This window comes from Rattus norvegicus, chromosome 16 (genome assembly GCF_036323735.1).
Source record: "Rattus norvegicus strain BN/NHsdMcwi chromosome 16, GRCr8, whole genome shotgun sequence".
Lineage (NCBI taxonomy): Eukaryota > Metazoa > Chordata > Mammalia > Rodentia > Muridae > Rattus > Rattus norvegicus.
Genome location: NC_086034.1, coordinates 77520396 through 77533569, shown reverse-complemented (window position 1 = coordinate 77533569; position 13174 = coordinate 77520396). Strand labels below are relative to the sequence as shown.

General features: G+C 41.7%; 1 protein-coding gene across 1 annotated transcript; it reads right to left on the bottom strand.

Moving 5' to 3' along the window:
* Positions 1-3651: 3651 nt before the first annotated feature.
* Positions 3652-6736, bottom strand: Defb40 (defensin beta 40). The gene is made up of 2 exons (NM_001037511.2): positions 6573-6736; positions 3652-3865 (listed from the first exon to the last, which is right to left on the bottom strand). Exons 1-2 carry the CDS (start codon positions 6631-6633, stop codon positions 3705-3707), a joined length of 222 nt encoding a protein of 73 aa, NP_001032600.1. The 5' UTR covers positions 6634-6736; the 3' UTR covers positions 3652-3704.
* Positions 6737-13174: the final 6438 nt, after the last annotated feature.

Genomic DNA, 13174 nt, shown 5'->3' with positions numbered 1-13174 from the left:
ACTATCCAAACTATGTCACAAAATTGAAACAGATGGAGTGCTACTGAATTCCTTCTATAAACCACAATCACTCTTATATCTAAACCACATAAAGACCCAACAAAGAAAGAGAACTTCGGACCAATTTCCCTTATGAATATTGACGCAAAAATACTCAATAAAATTCTTGCAAACCGAATCCAAGAGCACATCAAAACAATCATCCGTTATGATCAAATAGGCTTCATCCCAGGTATGCAGGGATGGTTTAATATACAGAAAACCATCAACGTGATCCATTATATAAACAAACTGAAAGAACAAAACCACATGATCATTTCATTAGATGCTGAGAAAGCATTTGACAAAATTCAACAGCCCTTCATGATAAAAGTCCTGGAAAGAACAGGAATTCAAGGCCCATACATAAACATGGTAAAAGCCATATACAGCAAACCAGTAGCTGACATTAAACTAAATGGAGAGAAACTTGAAGCAATCCTACTAAAATCAGGGACTAGACAAAGCTGCCCACTCTCTCCCTACTTATTCAATATAGTTCTCGAAGTCCTAGCCAGAACAATCAGACAACAAAGGGATCAAAGGGATATAGATTGGAAAGGAAGAAGTAAAAATATCTCTATTTGCAGATGATATGATAGTATATTTAAGTGATCCCAAAAGTTCCACTAGAGAACTACTAAACCTGAGAAACACCTTCAGCAACGTGGCTGTGTATAAAATTAACTCAAACAATTCAGTAGCCTTCCTCTACACAAACGAGAAACAAGCTGAGAAAGAAATTAGGGAAGCGACCTCCTTCATAATAGTCCCAAATAATATAAAAATACCTCGGTGTGACTTTAACCAAGCAAGTGAAAGATCTGTATGATAAGAACTTCAAGCCTCTGAAGAAAGAAATTGAAGAAGACCTCAGAAGATGGAAAGATCTCCCATGCCCATGGATTGGCAGGATTAATATTGTAAAAATGGACATTTTCCCAAAAGATCCACAGATTCAATACAATCCCCATCAAAATTCCAATCCAATTCTTCAGAGAGTTAGACAGAACAATTTGCAAGTTCATCTGTAATAACAAAAAACCCAGGATAGCTAAAATTATCTTCAACAATAGAAGGACTTCCGGGGGAATCACTATCCCTGAACTCAAGCAGTATTACAGAGCAATAGTGATAAAAACTGCATGGTATTGGTACAGAGACAGACAGATAGACCAGTGGGATAGAACTGAAGACCCAGAAATGAACCCACACACCTATGGTCACTTGATTTTTGACAAAGGAGCCAAAACCATTCAATGGAAAAAATATAGCATTTTCAGTAAATGGTGCTGGTTCAACTGGAGGTCAGCATATAGAAGAATGCAGATCGATCCATTCTTATCATCCTGTACAAAGCTTAAGTCCAAGTGGATCAAGGACCTCCACATCAAACCAGATACACTCAAACTAATAGAAGAAAAAGTGGGGAAGAATCTCGAACACGTGGGCACTGGAGAAAATTTCCTGAACAAAACACCAATGGCTTATGCTCTAAGATCAAGAATCGACAAATGGGATCTCACAAAACTGCAAAGCTTCTGTAAGGCAAAGGACACTGGGGTTAGGACAAAATGGCAACCAACAGATTGGAAAAAGTTCTTTACCAATCCTACAATTGACAGAGGGCTTATATCCAAAATATACAAAGAACTCACAAAGTTGGACTTCAGTAAGATAAATAACCCTATTAAAAAATGGGGTTCAGAGCTAATCAAAGAATTCACAGCTGAGGAATGCCGAATGGCTGAGAAGCACCTAAAGAAATGTTCAAAATCTTTAGTCATAAGGGAAATGCAAGTCAAAACAACACTGAGATTCCACCTCACACCAGTCACAATGGCTAAGATAAAAAACTCAGGTGACAGCAAATGCTGGCGAGGATGTGGAGAAAGAGGAACACTCCTCCATTGTTGGTGGGATTGCAGACTGGTAAAACCATTCTGGAAATCAGCCTGGAGGTTCCTCAGAAAATTGGACATTGAACTGCCTGAGGATCCAGCTATACCTCTCTTGGGCATATACCCAAAAGATGCCCCAACATATAAAAAAGACACGTGCTCCACTATGTTCATCGCAGCCTTATTTATAATAGCCAGAAGCTGGAAAGAACCCAGATGCCCTTCAACAGAGGAATGGATACAGAAAATGTGGTACATCTACACAATGGAATATTACTCAGCTATCAAAAACAATGACTTTATGAAATTCATAGGCAAATGGATGGAACTGGAAAATATCATCCTGAGTGAGGTAACCCAATCAGAAAAACACACATGGTATGCACTCATTGATAAGTGGCTATTAGCCCAAATGCTTGAATTACTCTAGATGCACAGAACACATGAAACTCAAGAAGGATGACGAAAATGAGCATGTTTTACTCCTTCTTTAAAAGGGGAACAAGGATACTCTTAGGAGGGGATAGGATGGTAAAGTTTAGAACAGAGACTGAAGGAACATCCATTCAGAGCCTGCCCCACATGTGGCCCATACATATACAGCCACCAAACTAGATAAGATGGATGAAGCAAAGAGGTGCAGGTTGACAGGAACCGGATGTAGATCTCTCATGAGAGACACAGCGGAATATGGGAAATACTTAGGGGAATGTCAGCAACAAACCACTGAACTGAGAACGGGACCCCCGTTGAAGGAATCAGAGAAAGGACTGGAAGAGCTTGAAGGGGCTCGAGACCCCATATGAACAACAATGCCAAGCAACCAGAGCTTCCAGGGACTAAGCCACTACCTAAAGACTATACATGGACTGACCCTGGGCTCCAGCCTCATAGATAGCAATGAATATCCTAGTAAGAGCACCAGTGGAAGGGAAAGCCCTGGGTCCTGCTAAGACTGAACCCCCAGTGAACTAGACTGTTGGGGGGAGGGCGGCAATGGGGGGGCAGATGGGGAGGGGAACACCCAATCGAAGGGGAGGGGGAGAGGTTAGGGGGATGCTGGCCTGGAAACCAGGAAAGGGAATAACATTTGAAATGTAAATAAGAAATACCCAATTTAATAAAGATGGAAAAAATAAATCTAAGAAAAAAAAGTAGCTGTGTGTCTTTCCTCCTTCACATTAGCACACGGAATTACTCTTACTCTCTGCTCACTACACTGGCAGCCTCCTATGTGTAAAGTCTCTCTAGATTCATGTGGGACACAAGTTAGTGGATTACAGGTATAAAGTCATCAGCGTCTCTGAAGAGTGTTGCAGGAGTCTTTCTGTTGGTCCCAACTTGGGGTGGGAATCGTGGCCAGTGGATTGGGAAACATAAATACAATGGTTATAATTGGGTCCAAAGGAGCCAGTACTTGTGGCTGCAGAGAAACTGCAAATGTGAAGGAGGGACAAGCCCTGACTGCATAAACTAATATAGGTAGAAGTGGCTCTGGGCCCCTGCTTCCTACTTTTGCCACTCGAGTTAACTTTCTATTTGGTCCTCTCTCAATAGTACATTTCTTGAAAAATCGAATGGGATCATATTTGCTTAATTCTTGGCCATATTTTTTTCTTTATCATACAAGGGTATCTGTCCTGTTCTTCAATGCAGGTGCCCTGAAATGCCCGTGTTTTCTCAACATAATACAGATTCATTGAAGACTCATTTTTAGTATGAAGAAGCTACACTTCAGAGTGTTTTCCTTTATTGAAGCAATGGTTACACGTTGTTCACGTGACTCCTGGTAAACCAACGACGTTTTTGGCAACAGCTGCCTTTTCCTGAATAACAGGTGCTGATTAGAACGAAAAACCACGGGCATCTGTGCATGTGACAGTTGTTTTTTCCTCGGACACATTTCATTGTGTCAAGGCCAGCACCTGCAAAAAAAAAAAAAAAAAAAAAAAAGAACAAGAGAACCTCAGATGCTTGCTATAGCTGTAGTGATCTTTAGCACGCTTGATGAAGTCACAAGACCTCTACACAAATTTCACTATTTAAAGAAAAAAATTCCACAACCGATACTCTGAAAATCTGAGCTGAACTAACTTACGAGGGTGAGTCCCACAGCTCAATAGCTATTTGTGGTTATTACACTAGGAAGAGCAAATGAAGGACACTTTCTTTTCTATTAATTTTGAGACAAGGAAGATCCACGATCTCTGGCCATAGAGCACTCTCATCACCACAAACTCTTCCGTGGGACAGTGGAGCTATGGTGGTGGGAGGAAATGGAGCGATACTCTGATTTCCCTGCCCCAGAACTTTCTAAGAAAACCATCACAACCCAAACCACTCACTTGCTCATACTAAATCCCTCTTCCCGAGTTCCGTCTCACAGCCTTTCTCTACATTCTATGGGTTCTGACTTCTGTGGTGTATGTTGAAAGAGCCATGAGCTAAATCTAATGTTGGCCTCAAAATGATCATTCCCAGTCGGACCCTCCTGAGGTGACCACCTTCAGGTTTTGTTTCCTTTTGTGGTGTTGCTTGTGCTGAAAAGATTCTAAGAGCATGATCAGCATATTCTGTGTTCCCTGGTGAAGTGCTTGCAGCTGATTGTCTGGCACTAGAGCGAGCAGTAGAAATCAAGTTTTGAAAGCTCTTCGACAGAGACCCACATTGCTTTGTTTCTCCTAATGACATCATTAATCTAAGTATTCCTATGTGTGCTCCTCCTCTTTGTTTTCGATCAGTGTATTTGTTGTGTATTTAAATGATTAAATTGACAGAATCTTGAGAGTCCTTTGGGAGACGGGCCTCTTGTATGTATGCCTGTGGGAAATGATCTTGATTGTGTTAATTGATGGTAACCTGACCCATTTTAACTGTGAATGGGGCCCTTCCTAGGCTTGCACCATGGAATATATAAAATGGAGAGACTGAGGAAGCTTGTACTCATTCATGGCTCTCTGAGTTTGGACCATGGCTTTTTGTAGTTTCCTTTCCAGTTGCTATGACAAAATATTCTGACCAAAACAACTTATGAGAGAAAGGGCTTAGTTCATAATTAGAAGTAGAAATCTATCAGTACAAGAATATTAAGGTGGCTGGAACTTGAAATCTATCAGTACAAGGACATTAAGGTGGCTGGAACTTGAAGAAGTTAGTTGACACAACCATGATCAAAAGCAGAGAGAGAGAGAGAGAGAGAGAGAGAGAGAGAGAGAGAGAGAGAGAGAGAGAGGTTGCATGCCAGTGCTTAACTAAACTTTGGAAGTCTTTTATAGTCCAGGCCCTAAACCCTGGAAATGGTGACTTTTTTTAATGGGCAGATCTTCCCTCAGTTAACACAACGAAGACAATCACCTATAGATAACCTAGACAATCCACAACTGATATTCTCTTCCCATGCTGTTCTCAGTTGTGTCAAGGAGACAACAGTGTCATGTGGATGTCATGTGACCAGCTCCTTGAAGTTCATATTGCCCTGGTTTTCCTGCCACAGTATACTGTATATTTCATTTTCTCCCCTTTGTTGTTCTTCTGAATATTATATCATATCAAAAAATAAACCAAGGCTAAGTAGAGGAAGGTTAAACATAGTAGGATGGTTTTAAGCCAAAGAGAGAATCAGAACACAGTTCATTCAATGTCTCTCTGATCTAACAGATGACAAATGTGAAGTCATTGCTGTTCACAGAGCAGAAAGGTCACAAAGGCAGACCTTGGACCACAATGGATTCTCCCAGCCCCTTTTCGATTCTCATTCTATTGGAGTACATCCCTAGCTGAGCATTGCATCCTGCTGCGCCATAAGGATCACTTTCTGGCTTTCCTTTACCAAATTGTGTTCATCACAAGAAAGTGACTATGGGCTCTGCCTGAAGTAATTCAGTTACATTTTGAGTTCAAGACCTGCCTGAAGTAATTCAGTTACATTTTGAGTTCAAGACCTGCCTGAAGTAATTCAGTTACATTTTGAGTTCAAGACCTCCTTAATTTGACGATGGTCAACTTGATTCCTGGTCTATTGGACTGTGCTCTTGATTTACTGATTACCAGTCATAAGACTGGGGTAAACTATCCAAGAAATAGTGATCGTAACTCCTTTTTATTTACAAGGAAATTGTAAGGAATGGGTTCAAATGACAGCCCTTGTATTTCATTCAAGGGCTATGTTTCCTACACACAGCCTTTCAAGATATTTGTCATTTGTCACCAAACTACCTAATCTAAAACATCAAGTTCACATTTCTCATTAGCCAACTGTATTGTGGTCATGTGTTAAATGGTCCTGTGAAAGGTCATTAAGGAGTGGGTGCCTGTGTCTTGATAGAAATCTGACCTCTTGGTGAGCTATGCCTCCCTGGGGGTAAGAAAGAATGGTTTCTACAAAGATATTTTCTAGGGAACCATGACAGGAAGTGGGTTGAAGATCTTGGAAATCTCTATTAATTACTAGCTGGTCAGGCTCATTGTCTGATACCTAGGACACAAGCTGAAGCCCCTGATGTTAATTTGCTACATGCTTTTGAGCCTTGGAATGCTGTCCTGCTGATCGCTCCTTAGACACCAAACTAATTTTTCACCTATTCTGGGACCCACTGTACTCAGCTCAGGTCAGGGGCAGTTCTTGGTACTTACCTGAGTTCATCTGGAAGCAGGACAGAAAGAGGACCAGCATCAGAAAGCAGGAGATCTTCATGCTTTCTGCACACAGAGCTGATTAAAGACAAGGCCAGAGCTGGAAAGCTTAGCTCACTGATGAACCCAGAGCACAGAGTGCATCTGTCCTAATAGAGAGGCAGGAATAAATAACCTCAAAGTTGAGCTTTAAGGAGGGATGGCCATCTAGAGTGACTGTCCAATAGTTAAGCTCTACATTGTTTATCCAGAGGCATCTCAAATCCCGAAATTATTTTGTCTCTGTTGCCTGGGCCTAGATTTTGTTCTCACCTTGGAAATGCCAATTACCTCTTGTCTTAACAGGTCTCATAAATGCTCCATAGGAAATACACAATTTCTTTAAACTATGTTTTCTGTCAAGATTTTTAATTTACCATAATTACACATCGGATGGTTTCCCTCAAAGTTTGCACGCTGGTATATTTACAGTACAGGACTGGATAGGAGGCAGAGGGAAATGTCTTCCCCAGAATTTCGTCTTATTATGATTCAAATGGCATCATTTAAAAAATATGGTAGATATACCACAAGCTTTTAGAGGGAAACTGACTATGAAAAATGTCCAAAATTCTATCAAGAATTTGCTACAAATGGAGCATTCTAAACCCTGATCAGAGTCAACTAAAAGAAGGGTGGAAACCAGGAACCTGGATCCTGTTGCTTTTTCTGTCAGCCATTGTCCCTAGCTGATGCACAGCTGTCTATGCTTTTCAACCTCTGGGGACAGCACTGGTCAGTAATCCCAGATGTTTAAGAAACTAGCAAAATGAAAATACTTAAATATTAAAATATTTATTTTTGATTCCCATGAGGGGTATTTTTTGTTTTTACCAGTTTAGGTGTCCAGGCTGTTGATATTGTCCAAAGTCACCCTTCATTACAGATGACTCAGATTGTAATGCTGTCAGTCCCTGAGTATAAATGTCCTCAGTGACCACAGAATCACATACCTTCTCACTGTGGATCCAAAATGGCCACACTCTGAGTTTGGCTCCTTTCTGTCTTGCAGTGTAAAATATCCCACCCTTCTCTTAACTTTTGGTTCTATGAGAAACTAGGTAGCTTTTCTTAAAACTCTTTCCTACTCTCTTGGACTGATTCAGAATTATTTTCTGCTCTCTTTCACTCCTGCTGTCTCTAGATTAGCAGTAAGATCTGGAAGGTCAACTAGATTCAATGTCATCTGATGGCAAGAGTGTCTCATTGCGTGCCTGTGTCTTCCTTTGTCTCTCACAAGAGGCAGCGCAGTAGTGCCTGTATCTCTCAGTAAGGCCAAGGCTGATCCTCTGGTGGGGTTTGTCCTAGCCTACTCCTCCATTCTTCCACTCTAGGGTGAGTGTTTTACGGAGTGGCCTCATAACAATCTGTCAACTTTTTACATTGGCGACTATATTCAGAGTTGTAAAACAATCCTGTCTCCTTACTTCATTAATATCTACTTACCATGAAACATTTTAATACAGAATGCAGATAATGATGCTGAGTTATAGTGAGAGATCCATATCACCTAATATCAAGAAATTGTGCTCGTCACAGTACACTTCCCTTTTGAAATAGCATATCAGTATGGCGATAGAATGTTCATAGTCACTTCATAGAGGAGTGTTTGTAGGAAAAATAATTATAGTTCTGTTGCATTGGAAAAATGTCCTGACCTTGCATTTATATGATGAGGAGTACATTGCTAACAGGCTGTGGTTCTCCTCTTGTAGCTGTGACAACTCAGGGAAGAATGGGTGTATTTTGGCTGATAGTTTCAGAGACACAGTCCACGATGGCACAGAGGGTGTGGAGGAAGGAAGGAGCATGTGTTCACATTGAATCCACAGTCAAGAAACTCACAAGGGGCCAGGGAAAGGGTCTGTTGGGGAGAATAATTGTTGTGTAAGCACAAGGACCTGGGTTTGTACCTTCAGCGCCCACTTGAAAGCTGTACATGGTCTTACTTGCCTTGCTTGTGACCCCACTGCTTGGAGGGGTGGGGCTGTATGCAACAGTAGGATTATTGGGACTTGCCGGCTAGCAGCTTCACTGAAACAATTAACAAGCAAGCAGACACACAATTAGCTCCAGGTTGTGAGAGATTCTGGCAGAAGAGCCGAGTGTGATGGAGTGGGAGAGTTATCATTCTTCTCTGGGACCTGTGACTTAACATAGGTGCTCAAACATGCAACACACATACATACTTTGCAACACAGACACGCAACAGGCAGGAAGAGGGTTATGTTGTTAGACTTCAACTCCTGCTTTTAGCAACATCCCTTCTCCAGTGAGCCTTTCCTCATGATTAAGTGCGAACCTCCTCTCTCTATAGGCTACTCAGCATAACTGTAATGCCAAATGTACTCATTCCAGCTCCAAACCTTTTTATACTGTTTAATAGTGCATATACTTCTCAAAAGTCCAACTTTCATGTTTCCTTTGAAGGCGATCTTTAACATATGACTGCCTGTAAAATAATGAAAACAAATGACATCATCGCAAAGTCTAATGGTACCGGATTAATGTTCTCTCTGTAAAAGGGAGGAAGAGGAGTGGGTACACAACAAGAATGTGCCGAAGGAAAAAAAAAACCCTTAGCTTAATTGAGTGGACTTCAAAACTAATGGAGACTGGCGGATATGAAAATCTATCATTGTCCTAGCAGGTGAAAAGGCGAAAAATCAGAGAAATCTCCAGTGAGAACAGATGTTAATGATTTTCCTTAGATACATATTATAGTAAGAACAGTCTGTTATAACACATTGCTATAATTATATCTGTTTGATGAGCACGCATCTTGTTCAATCTCACACACACACACACACACACACACACACACACACACACACAAACAATAATAATGCATAAGTATTTAAAGACAACCCAGTGAGCTAATTTAGTGTCATTTGTACGTACATTTAATCTGGGGCTGAGCACTTGGGGCTGGGCAACCAATTTGGGGCTTGTTATGGTTTATATATTCTTGGCCCAGGGAGTGGCACTATTTGGAGGTGTGGCCTTGTTGGAGTAGGTGTGTCACTGTGGGTATGGACTATCAGACCCACTCCTAGGGGCCTGGAAGTTAGTCTTCCATTGGCAGCCTTCAGAAGAAGATGTAGAACCTGACTGTGCCTGCCTGGATGCTGCCATGCTCTTGCCTTAGTAATAATGGACTGAGCCTCTGAACCTGTAAGCCAGCCCCTATTAAATGCTGTCCTTATAAGAGTTGCCTTGGTCATGGTGTCTGTTCACAGCAGTAAAACCCTAACTAAGACAGGGCTCATCCCTGGGAAAGCATGATTTTCTGTCTCTTAATAATCACCAGGAGCTTGTAATGCTTTGCATATGGGTGGACTCCCTTAAGAGTCCTCTCCCATATTAATATGTCTATTAATATGTCTATTAATGTTGTCATTGTCCAGTTCTTATTTTACGTAGCCATATGTTTAAGGATTCATAAGTGTAGCTTCCCTGTCATTTCTAGAAGTCACAAACTCAAGTCAACTTCTGGGCCTTAGCAATATACTGCGGGGGTCACAGGGCCGTAGATGGAGGAGTTGTGCTATAAATGTATCCTATTGATGCTGAAAATCCCACAATAAACTCTTCCCTGTATTGTGACTACTTGATGTTTTCGGAGACGATCTCTGCTGCAAAGAGAAGCTTCTCTCAGGAGGACTGAGAGCTACACTTACCTGCGGATATAAGGATACTGTATAAAATGCAGTTAGAAATTATGCTGACTCAGTAAATCGGCAGGAGTAGGTGCTCCTCTAAGATCCATGACCTACCTCAACAGCCTAGATAGTTTGCTAGGTTTCTAGAACCTGGCATGGTTTGCTTCCAGTTGATTCAGTCTTTTGTCCCATTAGAGAGTTTTTGGTTACCACCAAGATATGCCTACCACTTATTACATCTTCAGGAGTATCTTTCAATACTGTACCTAACCACAGAGACTCTTCCTTAAAACTAGTTTTCATAATACCAGAAAGTGTTATGCGAGCTGTCAAAGGGGAATGGTCAATAGTTCTACCTAGCAACAATACCTATGAAACACATGTAATGTGTTGATCAAATCCTTCCCCAAATTCCTTCTCCTTGAACTCCTCTTACAACCCATCCACCACTTTGCCCTCCCAACTTTGTGTGTTCATTTAAAAAAACAGACTGAGTTCACTTACTGTTGCCTCTGTGTATGTGGGTGTATGTAGAATTAAAAATTTAAATAAAATCCCATTGTAGGACTTCTGCTACTTGCCCCAATGCTTTGTGTCCCCAAATGAAACACACACACACACACACACACACACACACACACACACACACACACACACACACAAAACCTTTATATTTTGATATGCCTTAAACAGTGTAATAGCTGGGCCACTTCCTAACCTCCAAGCAACCTCCCGATGATAACCCTGAGTTATTACTTAAACTAAATTCTATTTTCGACCTTGGCTGCCATAAACCCAGAGGGCTGCCCAACTGGCCTACCCTTTTCTGGCTCCTTCACATGTGAGCTATGCCTCCCTGTCATTCACTATTTTCAGATCTTCTTCTTCCTCATTCCTCTATGTCCCAAGCCAGATTCCTAAACGTTCTGCCTCTGTCTGCCCTGCCCAGCCATTGGATATCAGCTTCTTTATTTACCAATCAGAACTAACTGGGGGCAGAGTCCCTCAGTGTCTTCTATGCAGACAGTCATGTAAGCAATTTTGGGGACCAAGATTAACATTATAGTACAAGAAGCATTAAGCCAAACCCACGATACAGTTAAAGGGCCATCCACCACAGCATGGGTGTGGGAACCATTTCCCCGAGGAGGAAAAAATCTGACTCTTTTCACTACTTGCCATCAATTTCCAATAGCTTTTTAGTTATGACTTTACGTGATAGTGCCCATTTCTGCTGATATTTTGACAGTCTTGATCTTGTCCTAGGCCTTTATCCATAGCTTCTGCGAGGTCGATCGTCAGAGGCTCTGTCCTGTTAAGAAAACATCTTTTTCCTGCAGACATGTTCTATCTTTACTCTTACATTGTTTTCTGTCCCCTTGTGGTAGTTTGAATAGCTTTGGCCAACATAGATTCATGTGTTTGAATTCTTGGCCACAGGGCATGGAACTCTTAGGAGGTGTGGCCTTATAAGAGGACTTTTGTCACTGTGTAGGTGGGCTTTGTTTGATCCCATGCCTAATCTCTGCTCAGTGTGGAATTACAGTCTTTTCCTCGCCTCTTTCAGATAAATATGTAGAATTCTTGACTCCTACAACACCAAATTTGCCTGCATGGTACCATTCTTCCCACCACTAAACTTTTGGCTTTTACATGAGTTGCCTTGGTCATAGTATCTCTTCCCAGCAATAAAACCCTAACTAATAGAAAAGTTGTTACCAGATGCTGGCTTATTGTTGTGATAGGCCTGACCATGCTTTTGTGGGAGGAATATGGACTGTGGGTTTGAAAATCATTTGAATGATTTAAGTGGGGCTTAATGGGCTACCCTGGTAGGAATATGAAAGGCAGTGGTATTGAGGGCAATTTGAATTGTGTGTGTGTGGGGAGCTGGCTCAAGATGTTTCTGAGGAGAAGTAGTTTAGTATGTTGCCTAGAGACTGTTCTTGTGATAATTTTGAGAAATGTAGCTGCTTTTGCCCTTGTCCCAAGAGTCTGCCTGAAGCTAAGGTGGAGAGATTTAGAATAATTGCAATCTCAAAGGGAATCTCAAAGTAACCTAATTTAGACTCTTGTCCAGTGGTTCAATGTTATGAAGAGCATTTTGCTCAAGCATAGCAAGCTTAGAAAGGAAAAATACAAAGTGTATGGTTCAAGTATTAATGGGGCACCAGGAAGGGGATTGGAGTGAAATCCTACATGCAAAGAGAGGAAGAAGAATTGAGAGAGTGTTACCTTGGGGCAAGATCCCTCCCAGCTAAGCTTATTGTTTATGTTTTTGCAGTTTACCAGGTATATGTCTATCATGTTAGGCATTATTTTTTTTTTTTATTAACTTGAGTATTTCTTATATACATTTCGAGTGTTATTCCCTTTCCCGGTTTCCGGGCAAACATCCCCCTCCCCCCTCCCCTTCCTTATGGGTGTTCCCCTCCCAACCCTCCCCCCATTGCCGCCCTCCCCCCATAGACTAGTTCACTGTGGGTTCAGTCTTAGCAGGACCCAGGGCTTCCCCTTCGACTGGTGCTCTTACTAGGATATTCATTGCTACCTATGGGGTCAGAGTCCAGGGTCAGTCCATGTATAGTCTTTAGGTAGTGGCTTAGTCCCTGGAAGCTCTGGTTGCTTGGCATTGTTGTACTTTTGGGGTCTCGAGCCCCTTCAAGCTCTTCCAGTTCTTTCTCTGATTCCTTCAATAGGGGACCTATTCTCAGTTCAGTGGTTTGCTGCTGGCATTCGCCTCTATATTTGCTGTATTCTGGCTGTGTCTCTCAGGAGCGATCTACATCCGGCTCCTGTCGGTCTGCACTTCTTTGCTTCATCCACCTTGTCTAATTGGGTGGCTGTATATGTATGGGCCACATGTGGGGCAGGCTCTGAATGGGTGTTCCTTCAGTCTCT